At 45.9% G+C, this 24,156-nt stretch overlaps 1 protein-coding gene across 2 annotated transcripts in view; it reads left to right on the forward strand.

The window, feature by feature from the left end:
• Positions 1–24,156, forward strand: part of THRA (thyroid hormone receptor alpha) — a 252,653-nt gene that overhangs the window by 219,905 nt on the left and 8,592 nt on the right. For both annotated transcript variants that reach the window (XM_030220608.1, XM_030220607.1), the window contains 2 exons: positions 7,933–8,080; positions 14,044–14,249. In XM_030220608.1, the coding sequence (XP_030076468.1) occupies positions 7,933–8,080; positions 14,044–14,249 (354 nt within the window). The remainder of the gene's footprint in view (positions 1–7,932; positions 8,081–14,043; positions 14,250–24,156) is intronic.

Below are 24,156 nucleotides of genomic sequence, written 5' to 3' on the forward strand. Positions count from 1 at the left end.
TGTTCAGTACTGGTCTCCGTATCTCAAAAAAGATATAGTAGAATTGGAAAAGGTACAGCGAAGGGCGACGAAAATGATAGTGGGGATGGGACGACTTTCCTATGAAGAGAGGCTGAGAAGGCTAGGGCTTTTCAGCTTGGAGAAGAGACGGCTGAGGGGAGATATGATAGAAGTGTATAAAATAATGAGTGGAATGGATCGGGTGGATGTGAAGCGACTGTTCACGCTATCCAAAAATACTAGGACTAGAGGGCATGAGTTGAAGCTACAGTGTGGTAAATTTAAAACGAATCGGAGAAAATTTTTCATCACCCAACGTGTAATTAGACTCTGGAATTCATTGCCGGAGAACGTGGTACGGGCGGTTAGCTTGACGGAGTTTAAAAAGGGGTTAGATAGATTCCTAAAGGACAAGTCCATAGACCGCTATTAAATGGACTTGGAAAAATTCCTCATTTTTAGGTATAACTTGTCTGGAATGTTTTTACGTTTGGGGAGCGTGCCAGGTGCCCTTGACCTGGATTGGCCACTGTCGGTGACAGGATGCTGGGCTAGATGGACCTTTGGTCTTTCCCAGTATGGCACTACTTATGTACTTATGTACTTATGTACTGGTGACTAAGCGGATGAGAAGATTGGAGGTGTCTTGGACCACATCTTTCTCCTCCTCTGCAGTACAGGGTCTGATTATGGTATCCTGCACAGTTTAAATCCTGTTGGATCCAAGGGGGAATAGGGAGAAATAGGTGGAAGGGCGAGAGCTAAGAGAAGAGAGTAGAAAATGAAAAATTATCAGGGAGGAAAGGTAAAGGATCTTTATTAGGTGGAGAGGGGAGTAAGAAGGAATATCTCCCCCACCTCCTCCTTTTGTTCTTCCTCTGGCCCAGGATCTGCTCCTCCTTCCCTCTTCCTGACCCCTACTTCTTTCTTCCCACATCCATCCTAAGATCTCCCCCTTCTCCTTCCCCTGCTCTTCCTGAGATGTCCTTTTCTCATCCAGCCCCATGGCAGTTGCCCTTCCTTGCCCAGGCACACGAGAGATCAGAAAACACTTCATAAAATCAAATATACAATTATACTCAAATTCTTGTCAAAATTAATTTAGAATCTGTCTCTGGACAGGGGGGGGGGGGCTGTACAGTCGATAACACAGAAATTCAGGCCCTTACTTTTGAAGGATTTCCACATTTAGATTGTCATACATGTATAAATACTATTTTAGAAAGCTGCTATTTACACACAGGGATCCACACCACATATAGGTGTCGAGGGGCATGGTTAGGGCAGTTCTACAACACCAACACAAATTCTCTGTTTCAAGGGGAACATAGGCCAATATAAAAAATGATGGACTTCGGCATTTACACCTGCCTGAGGCAGGCATAAGTCCATGTTTGAGGGGGCAAGCATAAAGGTTAAGGCCAGACCCCATCCCCATCATATCCCCCCTCCCCCAACTTTCCCATTTCTCACCAGGGTTACGGGAGTGATCCCTGAGTTCAAAATGGTGCCGTCACCCCTGGTGGTAATCTCACGGTACTGCTGCTGGGAGGTTAACCTGCAAGACTTGGAGAGAAATGGACAGGGCAGAACTGCAAGATTCTCACTAGGGTCATAGTGCTATTTTGGACTCGGACTCACAAGAACAGAAGTAGCTGAGAATCGCTTCTGGTCCCACTAGACTACCAGGATCCCTGGTAAAAGATGACAATGGGATTGGGAGAAGGGACTTTGATCTTGGGAAGAGAGTGGGGCATGATGCTGAGAGCCCCATCAGGGGAGGGGGATGGATGCTGACAGGAACAGACATTTTTAAGAACTGCTCCCATGTACATCTGGAGAAAAGCTGCGCATCATTTTTCCCCAAGTGCACCTTTTTCAAAATGCTGCTCCCCCAGGACATGGAGAGACATGAACATGCACTCCTGAATGTCCTTATATGTATTTTAAGGGGCTTTGTGTTTTAGCTTCCCAGACAAACAAAACTGGCAGTCACAGTGTCTGCATTTACTGCCTTGTGTTTCCAGACTGACTCCCATGTCTGTCAAGGAAGTATCTTCTGGCCTTGTCTTTTCCCCCTCCCCAAAATCCTGCCAGGGACCAACTGCACAGGTTCTGGAGGGATTCATGGGGCACAGACTGTGTTAGGCATCCAGGCTGGGGCCTGTGGAGCTGACTGGCTCCCTGGCTTAGTAACATGGGGAAGATCAGGTTTCGTTCTGTGCAGCAGAGAACGGGAGCAAATTACCTCCTTATGCTGGAAGAGGCTGAGGAGTGGTGGGTGGGGGGGGGGGGGGGGGCAAATATATAATCCTTCATCTTTTGATGTGCTGTAAGAATATCCTCTCCTCTCACACTTCTGTCTTAACTAGTTCCTGTTTTTTTCTCTCTTTGCTTTTTACCAAGTGGAAATATTTCAGGAGCTCCAGGTGCCCACCCTGCAGACTCTTACAGGACAACAAGAGGCATCTCTTATGGTATAAGAAATACAGTTTGCCTAAGAGAGCTCTGCTGTGCAGCAGTGTGTGTGCACTGTGATGGCACATCTTTGGGAGTTGGGGAGGGGGGTGAGCCAAGTATGTTTCAGTAGAGTACATGGGTGATTAGGTGTAGACCTGTTGTGAGGATTGCAGAAGGTTGGACCAGGAGTCCTGCTGTCTTGCAGCTGGTTATGTTACTGGGTACCATCAGGTGGGAAGTGGGAGAGCGAGGGTAAGAATATTTTTGCCTTATGTAGACGTAGAGTGGGCATGTGCCTGAGGCAAACTGGTCCCTTCCCAAGAGGTCATTAAAATCCATGAAGCTCACTTCCCAGGGCTAATCGTTCAGCTTGGAAGGGACTGAATGGGGAGTTCTGCAGGCAAGAGCCAAGCACTGTCTGATGGATGACTGTTATTTCAGAGAAAATTGCTTGATAGGAAAAAGAAAACTGTATTTGTGTGCCTTAGCGCCGGGGTAATGATCTTCAGGAAGAGCCATGGGGAGTTCATCCAGACGTGGGAATTAGACTGTCCAGAACGAGAGGGATTCGGGTGCAGCTCAGGCCATAGAGGGTGGTAGTGCAGTGCCAGAAGTCCGCTGCTTCAACTGTCTGAGGTGTGACCAAGCTTTCTGGAACTGAGAGGTAGCATATAGGAGAGGGGTAAGGAAAGCAATGACCTTGGCACCGTAAGGTACTGAATAGGGACAGATTTCCAATCAAGTGAGCAGATAAGGTCTGTGCGCAGCTGTTTTACATACCATATATACTTTGATATAAACAGAGATAACATTTTCCCTTTAAAAAAGAGGGGGTTGAAATGTTAATATAAACCATTTTCACTACAGAGACAGCATGGACAGGGCTGTATTGGGATCACTCTTGCCCCAGTTCACCTGTTAGTCTACAGGGCTTGTACGATCAGCCCAGGGGGTGGAGGGGGTGAAGAAATGGGAGCTCTTCTGGTTTGGGGTGGGGGGGGGGGATGTAGGCGGGCAGGGCACCACAGGGGGGGAAGGGAGGGAAAGGGAGGAATGCTGAACACCAGAGGGGAGGCCCAATATTATCTGTAATGCAATTTCTTATGCCTTTTTTGACCAATAAATCTTGTTTATATTCAAGTACATATCGTACTCAGATGCAGCGCCGGGTGGGGGAAGGGTAACTGGCTATCAACATGTCTAACAGAAGCTGGAAATAGAACTCTGCCGCTGGTACTGAACGGGGCAGGCTGAGTGTGGCAAAGAAGGGCACAGCTGGGGTTGAGGGGCAGGGAGAGGTAGAAGGGTACTAAGGAAAATGGCAGACTTCTTGGCAGGAGAGGAGAGTAAACAGAAATCTAATTCCCCCAGACCCATCCTCCTCTGTTAGTAATAAACCAGTTGTTGGTCCGGTATATCTGCAGCAAAGCTTTAAACCAGACCTGGCATGATCGGGATGTCTATATACAGAGGGGGTGGATTGATTAATCCCCTCCCCTAGACACCTCCTTAGGGTGCAAGGCATGCAGTGTGTGGAGCAGCTGCCGAAAACTTTGTCCAAGATTAGATATGTGTGTCAGGCATCAATCTTCGCTTCACTGCACTTGAATCCAGTAGGGTAGGAGGCTGCCAACAGCAGCACCACCAATAAAATGATCAAGGAAAGAAAAAAATCAAGCACTATGATTTGGCAGATGGTATCTTACGAATGCATAACACTTGGAACGTTGGGCCGCCCTGGTGAAGTGATAGCACTCGGCATGTAAAAGTGTTTACAATAAAAACAAAACTCTTCCCTAACCCCTCCCTCCACCAAGCTCTAGCATGATGTGCTTTTTGATATCGAAAGCAAGTCACCTTGTGGCTACGGTTTCACAACTGCCAGTGAACAGAGACAGGCCAGACATGCTGAGCAATTTCTCCCTAAGCACTGGTGATCCGAAGTCAGCACGCTGCTGTGATAGTTAAGGACCCTAAGACTCATCCCGTTTGTGCCCAGTGGACACTCCCACTGCACTGTTACATCCACCACCTCCTGCTCTCCACTCCAGTTCCCTTCTTATTTCATCACCATGCTTAGACCGGACTTGCTTAAATTCCATTATTGCTTTCATCTCCCACGTTACATAGAAAAAAAATTTAAAAAACCCCACCCTGTTTCAATTTAAAACAAAATTACTGTTCTTTCACATAGTAGCAGAGTAGACAAGGACGCATAAAAGCCAAAATGGCCCATTCAGTCCTCCCAATTAAGATTCATTCACTTTGGCTGGATGCAAACCAACAACCACTGTCTCCTCCCCCTCCCCTCCATGTCTTTACCTGACCTCTTTAACTTTTCCTGCCACTTCCCTACATATCTCTCTCAAGCATGCCCAAAATCTCCACCTGTGCTAGTAGGCCCAACTCAAGCCTGTTTATTCTTTAGTTATTTATTGGGATTTATTAACCGCCTTTATAAAGAGATTCACCCAAGGCCGGGGTACAGCAAGTACAGTTTAACATAAAACTTACAATTTTGTTAACAGCAGAACAATAGTAAAATGACCAAGTATAAACATAAATACAATAAATGAGGTAAACTTGAAACAGCAAATTGAAACCTAATAATAAGGACAACCATGAAACAGGATCAAAAATATACTCATTTAACAGCATAGATATAATATGATATCAGCATAATACCAATGAAACACCTAATAAACACACATTAGAATATTCAGATAACATAGGTACGATACTAATGCTTTTCTACAATACAGCTTACCATATAGCTGAGGGGCCAAGTGCAGATATATGGACGGGGAAAAGATGTGTGGTACAGAGTCAGTTGGGATAAATAAATGGGTGTCTAAACTCAAGGCAAGTTCTTTGTACAGTTAAACAAGATATAAGGAACAGGTCGAGGTGCAGAATGAGTGTATAATCGGTCACCCTATATATTAAAGGCTTTATTTATTTATTTATTTATTTATTTATTTGTGACCGTTATATCCCACATTATCCCAAACAGGTTTGAGTTCAGTGTGGCTTACAATAAACAGTATAGGATACATAACAAAGAATAACGCATAAGAAAGTAATTTGTTGTAAGAATCCAGTTTTACAATACGGTATCATAAATGTACTGAGATAACTATGGATGATTAACATTTAGAAAATCTATTATGAATAAGAAATTATACATGAAGGAAAGAGAAAGTTAATAGTAAATAGAGTAATAACCAATTCAGGTAATAATTAATTGTTTGAGATGCGGTTGTTCTTTGCGAGGGTTTGTTTGCTTTGGAGAAGAGCCAGGCTTCAAATTGTCTTCTTACAAGATTTTTTTTTTTTTTTTTTTGTTACATTTGTACCCCGCGCTCTCCCACTCATGGCAGGCTCAATGCGGCTTACGTGGGGCAATGGAGGGTTAAGTGACTTGCCCAGAGTCACAAGGAGCTGCCTGTGCCTGAAGTGGGAATCAAACTCAGTTCCTCAGTTCCCCAGGACCAAAGTCCACCACCCTAACCACTAGGCCACTCCTCCACTGTTGCTACTATTGGAGATTCTACATGGAATGTTGCTATTCCACTAGCAACATTCCATGTAGAAGTTGGCACTTGCAGATCACCAATGTGGCCGCGCAGGCTTCTGCTTCTGTGAGTCTGACGTCCTGCACATACGTGCAGGACGTCAGACTCACAGAAACAGAAGCCTGCGCAGCCTTCTACATGGAATGTTGCTAGTGGAATAGCAACATTCCATGTAGAATCTCCAATAGTAGCAACATTCCTTCTAGAAGCTCCAATAGTAGCAACATTCCATGTAGAATCTCCAATAGTATCTATTTTATTTTTGTTACATTTGTACCCTGCGCTTTCCCACTCATGGCAGGCTCAATGCGGCTTACATGGGGCAATGGAGGGTTAAGTGACTTGCCCAGAGTCACAAGGAGCTGCCTGTGCCGGGAATCAGACTCAGTTCCTCAGTTCCCCAGGACCAAAGTCCACCACCCTAACCAGGCCACTCCTCCACTGTTGCTACTATTGGAGATTCTACATGGAATGTTGCTATTCCACTAGCAACATTCCATGTAGAAGTTGGCACTTGCAGATCACCAATGTGGCCGCGCAGGCTTCTGCTTCTGTGAGTCTGACGTCCTGCACGTACGTGCAGGACGTCAGACTCACAGAAACAGAAGCCTGCGCAGCCTTCTACATGGAATGTTGCTAGTGGAATAGCAACATTCCATGTAGAATCTCCAATAGTAGCAACATTCCTTCTAGAAGCTCCAATAGTAGCAACATTCCATGTAGAATCTCCAATAGTATCTATTTTATTTTTGTTACATTTGTACCCTGCGCTTTCCCACTCATGGCAGGCTCAATGCGGCTTACATGGGGCAATGGAGGGTTAAGTGACTTGCCCAGAGTCACAAGGAGCTGCCTGTGCCGGGAATCAGACTCAGTTCCTCAGTTCCCCAGGACCAAAGTCCACCACCCTAACCAGGCCACTCCTCCACTGTTGCTACTATTGGAGATTCTACATGGAATGTTGCTATTCCACTAGCAACATTCCATGTAGAAGTTGGCACTTGCAGGTCACCAATGTGGCCGCGCAGGCTTCTGCTTCTGTGAGTCTGACGTCCTGCACGTACGTGCAGGACGTCAGACTCACAGAAACAGAAGCCTGCGCAGCCTTCTACATGGAATGTTGCTAGTGGAATAGCAACATTCCATGTAGAATCTCCAATAGTAGCAACATTCCTTCTAGAAGCTCCAATAGTAGCAACATTCCATGTAGAATCTCCAATAGTATCTATTTTATTTTTGTTACATTTGTACCCTGCGCTTTCCCACTCATGGCAGGCTCAATGCGGCTTACATGGGGCAATGGAGGGTTAAGTGACTTGCCCAGAGTCACAAGGAGCTGCCTGTGCCGAGAATCAAACTCAGTTCCTCAGTTCCAAAGTCCACTACCCTAACCACTAGGCCACTCCTCCACTCTCAATATGTAAGCAAGTATCCAATGGGAGGGTGGCATTATATGCTGCCATCCAAGCGATAAACGCTAGGTGTGATGCCAGTGCCTCAGCATGGGTGATCTCATTCAGGGGAGGGAGAGGGAAGGAGTCTAAAAAAAAAAAAATACTAAGATCTTGGGGAGGGGTCGGAAGTTGATACCACTTGCTGCTCAGAGAGCATTTTTAAGCTGCAAATACATGAAGATAGACCTATGGTAACAGATGCTTTGGGGATGGGGGAGAGGTGATACCTCTGTCAGCTCAGGCAGTTGGGAGGTGATGACACCAGCATTGTCACAATATGGTTCTTCTGCACTGGAGCCGCTTGTGTACCAGTGAAGCCCATGGTTTTGCCCATGGGCACCTAGAAACTCTTCAAGCCAGTCCATAGGTCAGGTTGGGAAAGGGCACGAGCTCTCTGTTGACAAGTAAGGGGTTAACTGTCTTGTCCTGCTCCCTCCGTCCAGGGTTTTTTCCGAAGGACGATCCAGAAGAATCTACACCCATCCTACTCCTGCAAGTACGATGGCTGCTGCATCATTGACAAAATCACACGCAACCAGTGCCAGCTGTGCCGCTTCAAGAAATGCATCGCTGTGGGCATGGCCATGGACCGTAAGTTCTGGGGACGTGGCAGTGGAAACTGTGCTGAGGGTTGGTAGATGTGGGAGGGGCCATGCATATGCATTTTTAATGGGGAGGTGTAGACCTTGTTCAGATGCAGTAGAGTGATAGAACTCAAGCCAGCAGGGGTACCAGTGCTAGGTAGGAAGATGATTGAGAAAGTGAGTGCGTGCTCAAGTGTCTGGGGTGTCATCATACAACAGCCTGTTAGCAGAGACACGATGGCAGGCTGGGGGGAGAGTGCATGAGTTCAGGTTCCAGCTCTGCCTCTGACTTTGTCCTGATTCTAGACGGCAATCTTCAGTCTCCAGTGCCAGCAGGAGTAGAATTGTATGGTTTGTCCTCTGCCCTGATCCATGACGACGCCTCTCATGTTCTCTGCCTCCGGCAGGCCAGAAGAGCAGCTCTTAGGTTGGCCTCATGCAGCAGAGGAGATTGAGGCAGTATGAAGCACCTCTCCTCCTACTGCCAGGGAGCATACTGGAGATCAGAGGAAGGGGAGCAGAGTACCAGGGAACATGGGCTGGTTGGAGGGAGGGAGGGAGACAGAGCCCTGGAGATAGGGACAGAGAGGAACCCGGATGAAGGGAAAGAGAGAACAAATCTTTGAGGGAGAGAGGTCTGAATTTGTTTCTCGGGAAGGAATGCAGGGTGATACTGTAGGAGGAAGGAGAGAGAAGGGGAAGGAAGATGAAGAGGATTGTGAAACTGGAATTATGAGAAAAGAGGAGGGAAAAATGAGATGAGAGAGAGCGCCGCTGAGTAAGAAAATACACAGCAGAGGCGCCAACATTCGGAAGCTTTTATCACCTAATAGAGAAAGTTAATAAGATCCTGGGACCCAGTTCAAAGTTTGACCTGGACTTCTCTTCCACAGGGAATTTACATTTGGGGAGCAGCCAGGTGTTGTCAACTGATCTGGTTTACCAGTATATAATTAATTCCCTTCTGTGCTGGACATGCTAACCAGCTTTACACTTTGGGTATTAGGTCTTAAATATTTAGATGTAACGAAGCCTAAGGAATATTTTGAGAATGGATTACAGTTTTCCATGGGACTGTCCACCGCCCCCTGATTTCCCTCCACTTCTTGAACTTCTGTATAAGGAAGGGAATCTGTTGGTGCTGAAGCCTCCTCTCCCCACTAATCTCTAGGGACCCATAGCTGGATATGCCTGATTCCACCCCAGCCTCTGCTCCCTCCAGTTCCTGTGGCCAGATTTCTCTCTGTCCCTGAGCCTGTACACTAGCCAGGTAAAGCTTTAGCACGGCCATCATCCTACACAGGGATTCTGCTGGGGAGGTGCAAAAAACGTTCCCTTCCCTTGCAAAAGCAGCTGGAGAGAAGGGGGATGGTGATAGGGAAATCTGCCAGGGAGGGGGTGGAGGTGTGCTACAGAAGAGACACACTTTACAGACCCCAGCCCAGAATATTTAGTACTTAGCAGTGTTGTCATGTCTCTTTATGTTCTATGGTCTACTTTTGTCCCACTCTAATCAGAAGGACCTCAAACCTTCTGTGGAAACTCACGTGGAGCGCTGGCACAACAAAGAGGCCTCTTGGTGGCTGCATAGCTGTGCTTCTGCAGTACTGGAATTGCTAGACAAATGTTTTGATGAGATATGCAATGCCAATTAACGTTCTGCTGGGCTGGCTTTGCCTGGAGTCTGACCTACTGAGGCTGGCAGTAGGAAATTAACTGCCCCAGGGCTGCCTTCTGTTGATCTAACACCGCCTTAAGCTTCTGAACATTGCTGGTGCCGGCCAGGTGCTGTGATTCAGGGCTCAGCTTTGGGGAAAACTTAGAACAAGGGCTGTGGGGCTGCAGTTCTTCTAATCACTGAATGTTCTCTCTGGTTTGGCTGGCGGTTTGTTCAGAGAGTCCTGCCAGCTCCCCCTGGCTTGTGAAGCCCTTACAGACTCGGAAGGTTTTGGCTTGCTCTCTCCTGCCGCTTTCCAAGGGCTGATTTGCCTTGATTAGCAGAACACTTTGCTACACACTTTCCTACCAGTGCTAATCAATTGTAGCCGAAGATGAATTGAAAGACCTTTGTTAAAATTGACTAATTGGTTCTAGAAATCTCCAGCAGCCTTCCTCTCCTGTGGGGAAAGAGCATAAGAGAGGCTTCAAGCTTCCTCTCTGCCCCTGTTAGAGACTTTGTACCCAAATTTGACAACAAACCTACCCAAGAGCCACCCTATGGGGAGAAATGTAGAGTTCACCCAGAGAGAGAGCTTTAAGTTCACGGCAGGAACGGGGCAGGGTCGAGAGAAGGCTGCAGGCCAGAGTGTATCTCCATTAAGATTCATGCTAGAGCTTGCATCTCTTATCATGTAAGAGCGTCGCCCTGAGCATGCTGGATAGGAACACCTCAGAATAAACCTGTGACAGGTATAGTACAAGGCACCAGCTCCAGTGACCTTCACGAAAGCATTCCCTGCCCTCCAATGCTTGTGTTTCAATAAATCTGTTAGTCTGGAAGACGCCACCATCTTCTTTGTCATTTTTGTTACTACTACAGACTCGCGTTCTGGAAGTTTTATGGATTTTTATATTTCTACTTGCTTTACATGACTGTAGATATTTTTAATCTGAGGAAAAAATATGACAAGGCAAAGTCCTAGTTGGTCTTGTGTACAGCACAGGCACTGGGGGCAGGGCCGGTGCCATGTCGGCTAATTAGAGAAACCCTTGGTAGAGTGTAATACACAGCCAGAGGAGCTAGGCCGCTGGAAATATTAAGTTACAAGATACTTCTTGTCCCATGTGTTTGTCTCCATCTTTTGTGTGTGTGTGTGTGTACTCTGTATTTTGGATGGGCCCTTCCACGCATACGTGCCACCTCCCCACCCAACCACACACCACAACTATCTTCCTGGAGATATTATTTAAGAACTTGAGAGGTTTGTTTGTTTTTTTTTTTTACCTACCCCACATCTTCTCGCTCTCCTCTGTGGCGTCCCGGCATCTGCACTTCTGTCTCTGAATTCCTTCCCTCCACGATGTCGGTACAGGTGTCCTCAGCTCCTGCAGCAATTCATTTGCGCTGCTTGTGCCAGCCCCACAGGCTTCCTTCTGCCATGTGCTGCCCTGGCTAATATTATTGCCTGTTTTCTGTATGGCGGAATGCGGCAGACGGAAGCCTGCGAGGCCGGCGCAAGCTGCAAGGATGAATCACTGCAGGCGCATTGGACACATGTACCAACACTGGGGCGGGAAGAGGTTCATAGACCCAAGTGCAGATGCCGGGACACTGCGGAGGAGAGGGGGAAGAGAGCAGTGTGGCGCTGCATTTGGGTTGGCCTGAGGCAAGATTGGGTGGGTCTATGCCCACCCGTAGCTACTCCAGTGGTGTGTGTTTGCGTGCATGCATGCGCTTCCCTCTCTCCATCACTGCCCTGTGTCTTGTGTGTGTGTGTGTGTGTGTGTGTGTGTCCCTCTCCGTCACTGCCCTGTATCTTTGTGTGTGTGTCCCTTCCTCCGCCAATGCCCTGTGTCTTTGTGTGTCCCTCTCCATCACTGCCCTGCGTCTTTGTGTGTGTCCCTCTCTCCATCACTGCCCTGTATCTTTGTGTGTGTGTCCCTCTCTCCATCACTGCCCTGTGTCTTTGTGTGTGTGTGTGTCCCTCTCTCTGTCACTGCCCTGTGTCATTGTGTGTGTGTGTGTCCCTCTCTCCATCACTGCCCTGTGTCGTCGTGTGTGTCCCTCTCTCCGTCACTGCCCTGTGTCATGTGTGTGTGTGTCCCTCTCTCCATCACTGTCTTGTATCTTTATGTGTGTGTGTGTGTCCCTATCTCCATCACTGCCCTGTGTCTTTTTTCCCCACCCTATGCATTTCTTTTCCTCTTGTGTTTCCTTCTTTCCAAGTTTAGTTGATTTTTCATATCCCAATCATTAATGAACTTTCTGAGCAGTTTCCAATGTTGCAATCGTATAATCATAAAAAGGGTGAAAGGAAATATATTATTAAATAGTAAAGAAAAGCTGTAAAAGAAGACATAATATAAGAGAGCTACTCAAGCAGTGATTTGTCTCCTGCCTCCTAAGAGGGACATAAGGCAAGATAAAAAAGGGAATGTTTCTTCATTGATCTTATGTACCAGATGCATCTTGAAGTTTTGTTGTGAGTGGTCTGACCTCAAGGGTAAAGGGAGAGGGTTCTAGAGAGTTCTGTTACACTGAAAATCTTCATTCTTATAGTGTCCAGGCAGATAATACCGAACTAAGGAATAACTAGATGTCAGGACAGGTAGCATGGTAGTCCAGAGTAATGAACTTTATGTAGTAGCATCAGAATTTTAACTGCTACTCTGCGATTAACTGGTGACCAGTGCTCCTGACTGAGTAAGGAGGGGTGGGGGTCACATGATCCTATTAGTGAGAGTTAGTAATTAGCTTTACAGCCATATTCTGAACTATTTTAAGTCATCGAATATTGGAAGTACAAGCACCATTCAGAAGGCGTTAGGGTTACCATATTTTGTCCTCTCAAAAAGAGGACACATGTCCCGCCCCCCCACCCTGCCCCTTTCACATCCTCGCCCCACCCCCGTCACCTCCGTCATTATTCAAAATGGCCACCGAGAGTTGAAGTCTCGCGAGGCCGCATCAACTCTCGGTGGCCATTTTGAATCCCGAGACCATCACAGCAACAGGATGCAGGGCAAGGGCAGCACTCCAGGCAGGAAAGAGGAGGCTCTTTCCTGCCCCAAAGAGGTCAGTAGACCACCAGGGCAGTAGATAGTAAGTAAGGGGAGGATAGGATAGGCCCACCCGCATGCCCGTTTGTCCAGAAATCCAGATAAACAGGCGGAGTGGCAAAACCCGTCCGGATGCCCAGACATCCTCAAAAAGTGGACATGTCCGGGTAAATTCGGACATATGGTAACCCTATTCCTGAGTAAATAGATGTCTGAGTATAGCATCCTAAGTTTGTAAAAACAAGAGCGTACAATGCTCTCCTTCTTTCTTTCTTTCTCTCTCTCTCTATCTTTCTATATATTATATAGTTATAAGAATGTAAGAATTGCCACACTGGGGTAGATTCTCAAAGCAATTTAAACAGTCAAGTAGTACCACAAGGCTGCTTCGAGAGGTCGCAGCAGCCATTTTGTTGAGGCACATTTCTAGAGGCAGGCGTGAATGGGGTGGGGTTCGGTCCTGCCTCCATCACTCCCACTGGACCACCAGTGATCTTAGGTAGGCCCAGAAGGGGGGGGGAGAGCTATGGTGACTAGGAAGGGGGTCTGTCTTTCCTGGGGGGGGGTGATGTTCCAGGCAGGGGGTGAGAGGGGGGTTGGAAGGACTGAGGAATGTGGGTCCTAGCAGATATTCAGGAACAGACAAGGAATGGGAAACAGACCAAGCAATCCAGAGATGGACAAGGAAACTTCAGATGCTTGAAAGTTTGACAGGAGACTCGACACAGTACTGTGTTTCAGCCACAGGCCTGCCTCAGGAGTCTCTGTAAATGATCTTTCATATGACAATTTCAAAAATACGAGACACATATCATTAGAAATTGAAACCACAAATCTCAACAAGCACGGATCTGTACTTCCAACCATCTTTAACTCAGAGAGTACTGAGATTTCTCATATACAGTAAGGCATGCGTTCTAGGATGTGGGGATGTTACCGAAACCTCTGACAGGGCGAAGGAGTCGGTGGCAGAGCTGGGATTACAGCTCAGTGCTCTTCTTTACAAGCAATGTCCACATTTTCCCTCCTCCATTAACATCACAGTAAACTTCAGGTTAGGGAGCTCGGTAGCCATTTTTCCCAGGTTGTAGCTGTGCATTTCAGCAGTGCGATCTGCAGTCACAGCTTGCACTATGCTAAATTTGGTGGAATGGGGCAGGTTATCTAAAGTTAATCCTGGGTGGGGCATGAATAAGGGTTCTTGCTGCCCAGTGATAACCGCCACATTTCTTCCTCCCTGTGCCTCCTCAGTTGTTCTGGACGACTCCAAACGGGTAGCCAAGCGGAAACTGATTGAGGACAACCGAGAACGGCGGCGTAAAGAAGAGATGATCAAAACACTGCAGCACCGGCCAGAACCGAACAGCGAGGAGTGGGAGTTGATCCGTATTGTCACAGAAGCTCATCGCAGCACCAATGCGCAGGGCAGCCACTGGAAACAGAAGCGGAAATTCCTGGTGAGTGTTCCCGGGGATTTCCTGACCTCCCCCCAGGCCCTTCTCTTGCCTGTGGAGGAGATAGATCCGTAGTGGGAATGCCAGAGCTGGAAAAACAAACTGGGAAGTGACTGGGGTGGAGGGGGGGCAGATATGGGGATGTGAATAGCAGCTACAGTGGTGAGATGCAGGATTTGCAGCTGTTGAAGATCCACCATGCCATCCGGTTGAGTGCTGTTAACGTTTCAAATGTTTGCTCTGGAGTACGTGCCTGCTGGCAGCTTCTTGATCTCTTCCCACAAAGTTGGTTTTCTAGTGGAAATGTATTCATGAAGCTCTTGCTTGCTAAGAATGGGCAGGAGCCCCAAAGCAACCCTCGATACCCTAACATTACTTATTGCATTCCTTGGCAGTAGTTGCATGGGAGGCTGGGAGCAGGTGAAATGGTGTTTTGGGCTTGTGTCTAGTCAGGGCTTAGCAGCCCGGGGTGAGAATGTGGCTGTTGAAGGAGGATGGGATAATGGCATGGATGTGATGGTGTGAATCCCTCCCAGAGCTACTGTACTGGATCTTTCTTATACTAACTGAAAAAATTGTATTTCTGTACATGTCACCCAGCCACCTGTGTGTACATCTCTACTTACGCACGCTGTAAGATTTGAAGCCAGGGATGGCAATAATGAGACCCCCTCGGAGTTTCTTAGAAAATCCCAGTACCCACATGGAGATTTAAATGCTACCACTGTATCAGTTTTCTCCCTGACTGTACTCTGCCCACTTTTTTATATGCATCAATGTATACTTTTACATGGATGGAGGGGTTGGCAATTATGCTGGTAAACCTGATGTACCCATGTAAATGCATATTATAATCATTACCCTGATGGGTGGCTTGGGTTTGTGTGAACACATAGGGGATATGTAGACCAAGAATAACCTTTAGAGAGGTCCATATAGCCAGACATACATCCACGTGCGAAACCATATGTAGACAGGTGCATATAACTCCCTATCATACGGCATTTAACACCCCAGTTGGGATATGCTGGAAACCACCTACATTTGTTCTCATGTTAGTGGGGAAGGGTGAATGGGGGGGGGGAGGGGTTATAACAGACCAGATTCCTTCATTATATGAGCCTGGCAAAGAAGCTGTAGCAGCACTGCAGTGGCCTGCAGAGAAAGGAAAGGGGAGAGGGGATGTGAGGAACAAAATGGAAGAGGAGAGAATTTGGAGCACATGACACACTCTCCCCTCTCTCTCCACAGATGTGTCCTGCTGCCCAGTGGTGGCAGCTAATTTTATTTCTTAAGAACATAAGAAATTGCCATACTGGGTCAGAGCCAAGTTCCTTCAAGCCCAGTATCCTGATTCCAACAGTAGACAATCCAATATACCAAAATGCAGTGTAGCTAGAGTCCGTGCCACCTGCTGCAGGAATCTGCAGTGGCTTTCTTCAAGTCTGCCTTGTTAGTAATGGTTTATGGCCTGTCCTCCAAACCATTTTTTAAACTCAGCTACACTAACTGACCACATCCCTGGCGACAAATTCCACAGCTTAAATTGTGCATTAAAAAAACAAAAAAAGAACCTCTTCTGAGTTTAATAACTTTGAAAAGTTGTGTCTCATCAGCAAATTTGATCACCTTGTTCTCATTATCTGGTCTGGATCCTGAATTCAGTGTGTGTGGGGGAGGGGTGCCTCCTTAGAAGAAACGTGCTGTTTAGCATCCCTTTGAAATTAGCCCCTGTGGTGGAGAGATAATGCCAGCATGCACCTGTCATACTCTGATGTGCCAAGTCACCCAGTCCCAGGAGGGGAACCTTTGACCTGTCCTGGTTTTAAACGTATATCACAAAACAATGTAGTAATTGTTGCCCCAATTCTGTTCATTTAAATCAGTTTTGCACATCCCATAATGCATCCAGATGCAGTGTAATGGTACTACAGGGGCGTAGCTACGTGGGGCACAGGGGCCTGGGCCCCCCAGATTTGGCCCTGGCCCCACCGACCCTTTCGACCCCCCCTTCCTGCTGCCACTAACCCTCCTCTGCCATCAGGTACCTGTGCTGGCAGGGGTCCCCAACCCCCGCCAGCCAAAGTCCTCTTCAGCCGGTCTCCGGGCCGGCGTGTTGCTACAGCTGATGTGGAAGCCTAGGATTCTGTTTCTGTGTAAGACGTCCTGCACGTTCAACGTGCAGGACGTCAGGACGACTCACGCAGAAGAAACAGAATCCTAGGCTTCCACATCAGCTGTAGCAACGCGCCGGCCCGGAGACCGACTGAAGAGGACTTTGGCTGGGGTACCTGATGGCAGCGGGGGACTCGGGGGAGGGTTGGTGGTGGGGGGGGGGGGTCTAAAATGTGCCCCCTCACCTCGGGCTCTGCCCCCCCCCCCCCCCCAGCCGAAGTGTGGATACGCCCCTGGGTACTAGTGCTGGTGTCAAGGAAAGTAGAATAGGCAACTGATGCAGAGGGTGAGAGGGGCTGGAGCAGATTCTGTACCCAGCTGCTGCGGCAACAGCAGGCGCTAACAGAGGGCTCAGAGCAACTGTGAGGCCTGTTGAAGGATCCTTGGCCATAATAAATAAATATGAGCTTGGGTTGGTGAGCATTTGACTGGTCACAGAGCTCCCTCTAGTGGCCATGGAGGAAGGTCTGAACCTAACTTGAGGCCTTGTTTACTAAGGTGCACTAGCATTTTTAGCGCATGCTAAACTCTAGAGTTGCCCATATGCTCCTATGGGTGACTTAAACATTAGTAGGCCCTTAGCACAGCTTAGTAAACAGGGCCTTTAGGTTATAATCAAGCCACTAACTATAGAGCACCTAAGAAATGTATCTATCTTTCCTCTGCGGCAGGGGCGTAGCTAGGTAGGACCACGGGGACATGGGCCCCCGCAGATTTAGCCCTGCCCCCTGCTTTCACCCCGCCGCCGACCCTCCCCTGCCACATTCGACCACCCCTCCCCCACCGTCAGGTACCTTTGCTGGCGGGAGTCCCCAATCCCCGCCAGCCGAAGTCCTCTTCAGCGCCGGTCTCCAGCGCGTTGCTGATCTGGATTCTGTTTTTGTGAGCCCTGATGTCCTGCACATAGGAATGTGCAGGACGTTAGGACTCACAGAAACAGAATCCAGATCAGCGAACACTCCAGACTCGGAGACTGGCGCTGAAGGGGACTTTGGCTGAGAGGGGGGGGGGGGGTTGGGGACCCCCGCCAGCAAAGGTACCTGTAGGTGGCGGGAGGGGGATTGAAAGGGACAGGGGAGGGGTGGCGGCACCGGGGGGGGGGGGGGAGCTAAAATGTACCCCCTCACCTTGGGCTCTGGACCCCCCTCCCGCTGAAGTCTGGCTACGCCCCTGCTCTGCGGTGATGTCAGGGCTGCCTAGGACTGCAGGGTTTGTTTGGTTTTTTTTTTTTTTGGGGGGGGGGGGAGATGCAGTAAAGAGCAGCTGCCGTCAAAGGGAAACAAGAGGTCCTGACAGCCACACAACTGAGTCATCAGTGTATACTTTTATTTTTACCTGTGGGAAGGGTGAACAGTTTAGCCCATTTACCCAGGTAAATGACGTGGAAATTACTTTCATTATGTGAGATGATCAAGATTATTAAAGTCTTGAGTGGGGGAGGACGGTGTAAGGCTGAAGATTTCTCTGTGGACACATTCGACTCCACTGGTGATGTCATCACTGGGGCTTAAATTTATATTGGCAGGTGGAAGTGTTTTACAGTAGATGATGGCAGAAAAGACTATCGGTTCTTCTAATCTTCCCAAGGTTACAAGGTTGACTGGCCCTTGTTATTCTTGGAGAGAGAACCTGCAAGATTCCATACTTTATCTAACATCCAGCACCTCCACCTTGCTCCCCCTTCTTCACACACACGATGCAGTTTTCAAAAAGATAATTTGAGGGTAAATGGATGTTTAACCATAGAGTTTGTTCATATAAAAATTCACTCACCCTTGCATGTAGAAAAGAGGCAAAGCCAAGAGTGACTTGGCAAGAGAAAGTGTGCGAATTTCATTTTGAAACCTGTGTGCCTATTTTTTTTGTAGGTTTACCCCATATACTTAGCCAGCTGCAAAAACAGCAACAGAGTATTGTAATGGTTAGAACAGCAGATCGAGAACCAGGGTTCAAATCCCATTAAAACAGTCCTTGTGACCTTGGGCAAGTCACTTCACCCTCTGTTGCTTCAGGTACATCTTAGGGGGAAGTTTTACTTCAAAAACTGTCTTGCAGGTACAAAAAATACCTGGCACAAGTTGAAAATTACCCCCCCCCCCCCCCACGATCTTCCTACCAGGCTTTGTAATAAACAAAACAGCCACCAAAACTAGTGAGGTTGCTGACCAAACATCTGGTCTCTGTGACCTGGCTGGACAGTACTCTGTCACCACCAACCAGCCCAGTAAGGTTCTGCAGATACCAACCTGGCTACCCCATGGCCTGCATAATGGCTAGGTCCTGTTTTCCTTTCTCTGCCCTTTGGCTTGGCCTTTTATCAGCTCTCCCTTTCCTCAGAACAGAAGGTGTGAAGAGTGGGTTGTTCCCAACCCTACACCTCCGAATCAACCCCTACCACTGTCATAGAATATGATGCCAAAAAGGCCCACTAAGCCTATATAGTATTCCAGTACTGTCTCGGGGGCAGTACCACCTGGTGTTGCCCTAGTGTGCTGGGGGGGGGGGGGGGGGGGTATATGAGCTTTGGGTGTCCAATCTGCAGTGTCTAAGTAAGTCCTCTTGTGTGCACTGGCTTCTGGTACTGATTGACAGAAAGCAGGGCCGCTGGCTACTTGCTGCTTCAGTTGACGGTCCTTGGAACAGAAGGGAGATGTGGGCTGTGCGAGGTAGTGCCTATGAGGGAGGATGGAACAGGCTTCCTGAAGAACTATACTTCCTCACAGACACTGCCTGGGGCAGCCCATATTTCCCTTCTGTTCCAAGGACCCCTGGCAGCAACATAAGCAGCCTCTGCTGACGAGTACCAGAGGTCAGTGCGGGACAGCAGCAGAGAGAGGACTTGTTGAAGACGCCACCAGTTGGGTGCCCAAAAGTCCTGCTTTGTGTGGTAGAAGGCAGGAATCTGTCACAGCCCTGCCATCCTTTACTTCCCAGGTTTCACTGAGTGACAGTGGTAATTTGGATAAATTTTAGGGTTCCAATATTGAAAGCTGCTTATCCAGAGAGCAGGTGCTCCTCAGGTTAGTAGCACTGACCGAGGCAGTCAATATTTTTCAGCCGTATTATTCGCTGCAGCACTATCCAGATACCACTAAGGCACTGTGGGAAGGCAGAGCCCCAAATCATCCAGAGATCATCTCGATATCCAACGCCATTATCCGGATATGGTGGTGGTTTGCCTAATAAATGATTGAAAACTAATATCCACATAGTGGCCTGCCAGGTATATATTTAAACAGCATTAAAAGAAATGCCAGTCACAGAGTTTAAATATTGCCCTGTAAGAGATTTGTACTTAGCTTTCAGACATTGAGTGGGCATGGTCCTGCATGCCTTTGAGAAAAACTTTGATGGTATGTAGCTGATCGAGTACTGCGAGCCTGACAGGCAACATTGTTCAGTATTTTTACAGTTCTGGAGACTCGATTTATTTTTGAGCTGGAGCTTCATCTGTAGATGATCTGGCATTATGAAACAGCATAAGAGATGAATTATTTATGTTTCAGGAAAAAAAGTAAAATATTGATTGGCTGTTTTCAGGTTGATTGAGAAAAAGTCTGTAACAATGGCTTGCGATTGGGTAGGAGGGAAAGACGGGTGACTGAAAGGAGATTTTAGGGTAGGTTTGAGTTAGTGTTTTGGGGGTGGACAGTTAGGCTCTGAGTTCCTTTCTATGTTTTTATGGTTGTTTGTATTTTTTTTACACTCTGAATTGTATTTTATGTTTCAATGATATTATACCTTTTTGGGCAGGTTTATGTTTATTTTGAACTTGTTTTACCGCTTCAACTGACTCACAAGACAAGGCAGTGTACAGACTAGGGAAAAGAGAGAAAGGAGCTTCACTGTTTCCAGAAAAGAGGGTAACACAGCAGCATGGTCGACCAGGAAAGGTGGGAAAAGGACATAACAAGCAAAGGGTCATTAAGGAAGAAAACAAATTGGGGGGGGGGGGGGGAGGGAAGAGTGCCTGCAGCAACAGTGAGAACCACAAAGAGCATCAAAAGCCGCCTGATGGAAGAACCATATCTTCATCACTGACTTGAAGCTTTTGAATCTTAAATCACTACAGATCTCATAAGGAAGGTTGTTCCAGGAGAAAGGGGCAGTTAAGTAAACAGCACATCTAGTGCTTTCGAACTGGGCAGCTCTGGGCCCAGGGAAACCTTAATGGTAGTTATGTTATATTATGTTGTACAGGACTTATTATCCGTAAAGACCAATGTATAGTTCATTGCAGATCACAAAATAAAAATAAGGAGATATAACCCCAGAAATTACTTACCATCATAAATGAAAACAACATAATTATAACCAAGAAAAACACTTCATAAATACACTTAATCAATCCAGATATTCACGAAACAAGGTCGTTTTCAGAACTTTACGAAATACTGGGTAATTCCTAAGCATATGCGTTTCTTTTTTTTTTTTTAACAACTTTATTTATACATTTTTGTGTAAGTTACAATGCATAGAGTTAAAGGATACTGCAATTGTATATATAAATTCAATGGCAAGGAGCCAAAACAGTAACACAAAACAGGTAATAGGAACAACAAATGAGCAGAAAAACAGAATATTGTATAATATAATGAAATAAAATAGTTATGGATCTTAACATGATGATTGACAATAATTATCTAATATAGACCAAGTTTTCAGAAAATGTGATATATGACTATTACATCTATTTCTTCATAGCGACGGAAAGAACATACTAAATTCCACCATTCATGAAAAGAAAGATTCAGATTGTTTTTCCAGTTGCATATAATTAGATGTAGCGCAAGAGATAGCATTAAATTAAAAACCTTAGCATGTTTAGGTGGAATATGGAGAACTGGAGTAGAAGACTTCAAAATTAAAATTTTGTAGGATAAGGTATAGGTGAAAGCAAATATCTTTTGAAGTAAGGACCATATTGAGTTCCAAAAAGGGAGTAAAGTTTGACAGTGAAATAGCATATGTGCAGACTGACAAGACCAGTATAAGTTTGACAGGTTATGTGAAAGTTTGGCTAACCTTGCTGGAGTCCAATAAGACTTATGGATTATATAATATGATGAAGGGAAGAGCGTATAGTTCTTGTCCAAAAGATTTCCCATTCTTTCTTGGAGAGAGTTAAGTCCAAGTCTTTCTGTCAATCTGCCATCGTATTGGAACATAGATTCAGTTTCACCTTCTGAAGAAATGTATATATTTTGGATGCAGACTTTGGAGACATAAGAAATTGACATAGAGTTGAAAAGCTTGAAGTAGCAGGTAGGCATGACTCTGGAGATGGATAAAGCTGCATGAGGAGTAGAGTAATTTGATTCCCAAAGCTTTTGTGGTTGGTGGGAATATTATAGAGTTGAGAAAATATCTGAAAAGGAATAATGTTAGAGATGGACAATAATTGATTAGGAGACCAGACATTGGCCACACACCAGGTTTTACGGATTGATTGGAGAGGATTTGCAAGGGAAAATAGAGTTGTACCAGATAGATCTGTCTGTTGAACCTGACCATTTAAGGCTTAACAATTTGCATAAAGTATTTATAGAGCAAGAGGTCTGTTTTAAAATCAATTGATCTTCAGAGTAGCAAAATTTGCTCATGGAAGGAAGCAAATAAAGGGGTGTGGAAAACATTTTCTCAGTCTCAAATGTTACCCATTGAGGTATATCATATGAGGAGGAGGGGAGAGTACCAGAATTTAGCCTGGGAGGCTTGAAAGGCCAGGTGATATTGTTTAAAGTCTGGGATGTTCAGCCCTCCCAAGTGGCATGGGAGTTGTAATTTTTTTAATGCAATTCTAGATGTAGAGGATTTCCAAAGAAATTTAGAAATTAGTGTGTTTAGTTTTTTGTAGAAAGAATCTTTAAACAGAATAGGGATCATACTGAAAAAATAGTTAACCTTTGGTGCTAACACCATTTTTAAAGCTTCAATTTTATCCCACCAGGATAGGAAAAGTGTGTTCCATGAGTTCAACAGATCATTAGTTACTTGTAAAATGATGGATTCGTTAAGGGTTTCTTCTGGTGAGGTAATAGAATTTATGCCTAGATATTTTAGTTTCTTAGGTTCCCAAATAAATGGATATTGGGCAACAGAATATTTTAGGGTTAATTTAGAAAGAGGCATAAGGGCAGATTTGGACCAATTGATCTTATAACCTGATATTTTGGAAAAGGAGTCGATGCAGTCAAGTAAATGAGGAATGGAGTCAGTTGTTATATACATTAGAATATCTGCATATATAATTTGTATGAATCTTCTTTAAGTTTGATGCCTGATATATTCTGATTAGATCGAATGGATATAGCTAGAGTTCCCAGGGCCAGGTTGAATAGGAGTGGGGGGAGAGGACAACCTTGTTTGGTTCCACGTTGGAGTGAGGATTTGGGAGGGAAAATGCCATTTGTAATAATGAAAGTTTGAGGTGAGTCATAAAAGTTGATTTTTATAAAAGTGTCATTGAATCCAAACCATTCTAGAGTTTTAAAAAGTAGGGCCATTCAATACGGTCAAAAGCCTTTTCGGCATCTAGGGATAAAGCAACTAAGGGGTCCTTTTACTAAGATGCGCTGAAAAATGGCGTTCGTGTTTTGGGCGCGCACAGAATCATTTTTCAGCGCACCTGCAAAAAATGCCTTTTTAAAACTTTTTGCCGAAAGTGAACATGCGGCAAAATGAAAACTGCAGCACGTCCGTTTTGGGTCTGAGACCTTACTGCCAGCCATAGACCTAGTGGTAAAGTCTCACGCGGTATCCAGGCGGTAATGACATGCACGTCAAATGCCACATAGCGTGCGTCAGAAAATAAAAATTATTTTTGCAGACATGCGTATTGGACGCGCACCAAAACTGAAATTACCACAACAGCCACGCGGTTGCCAGGCAGTAGCTCCATTTTGGCGTGCGTAGACGCTTACGCGGCTTAGTAAAAGGGGCCCTAAGTCAGTATCTATGCAATATAACAGGATGTTCCAGAATAGTCTAAAAGTGTCTGAAGGCAATCTGTCATGTGTGAATCCATTTTGGTCTCTATGGATGAGAGAGGAGATAACTTTCTAAAAATGTATTAGTGAGAACTTTTGCATAAATTTTATTATCTAAGTTTATGAGAGAAATTGGGCGATAATTAGAGACATTAGCAGGATCTCTTCCTGGTTTGGGTATGACTATAATTGTAGATGCTAAGAAGGAACCTTTTGTTGCCTGCATGGTGAATCAAATAATTGTAATAAGGAAGGAGGTGTGGACCCCTAGGATGTCAGCCAAGGCAGCATAGAATTCGATTGTTAGACCATTCGTCTCCCGGGGATTTGTTCCTAGGAATTTATTTAATCGCCATTAGAATTTCCTGCAATGATAAAGGTGAGTCTTAGGCAGCTTTTTTGTATCGGTGAGAGGGTAGGGTGAGGAAGGTTATCCAGAAAAGAGCTTCTGATGGATTGATTTCAGAACCGTAAAGATGCTGGTAGTAGTTAGAGAACTGTTCAGCAATCTGTTGATCAGAAAAATATGAGTTCCCGTTGTGATCTGTGATGTCAGATATTCTAGAACGGTTTGCTTTAGCTTTAAGATATTGTGCCAGCGTATGGCCAGCTTTGTTGTTGCCAGAGTAGCCGGATGCTTTTTGTAAAAAGATTGAGGCAGTTGCTTCCTTGGTTAAGATTGTATTGAAATTGTATTTGACACTGATTAATTTCTGATAAGTTTTATGAGATTGTGAATGTAATAA

The sequence above is a fragment of the Microcaecilia unicolor genome, chromosome 12 (genome assembly GCF_901765095.1).
Source record: "Microcaecilia unicolor chromosome 12, aMicUni1.1, whole genome shotgun sequence".
In the NCBI taxonomy this organism is placed as follows: domain Eukaryota; kingdom Metazoa; phylum Chordata; class Amphibia; order Gymnophiona; family Siphonopidae; genus Microcaecilia; species Microcaecilia unicolor.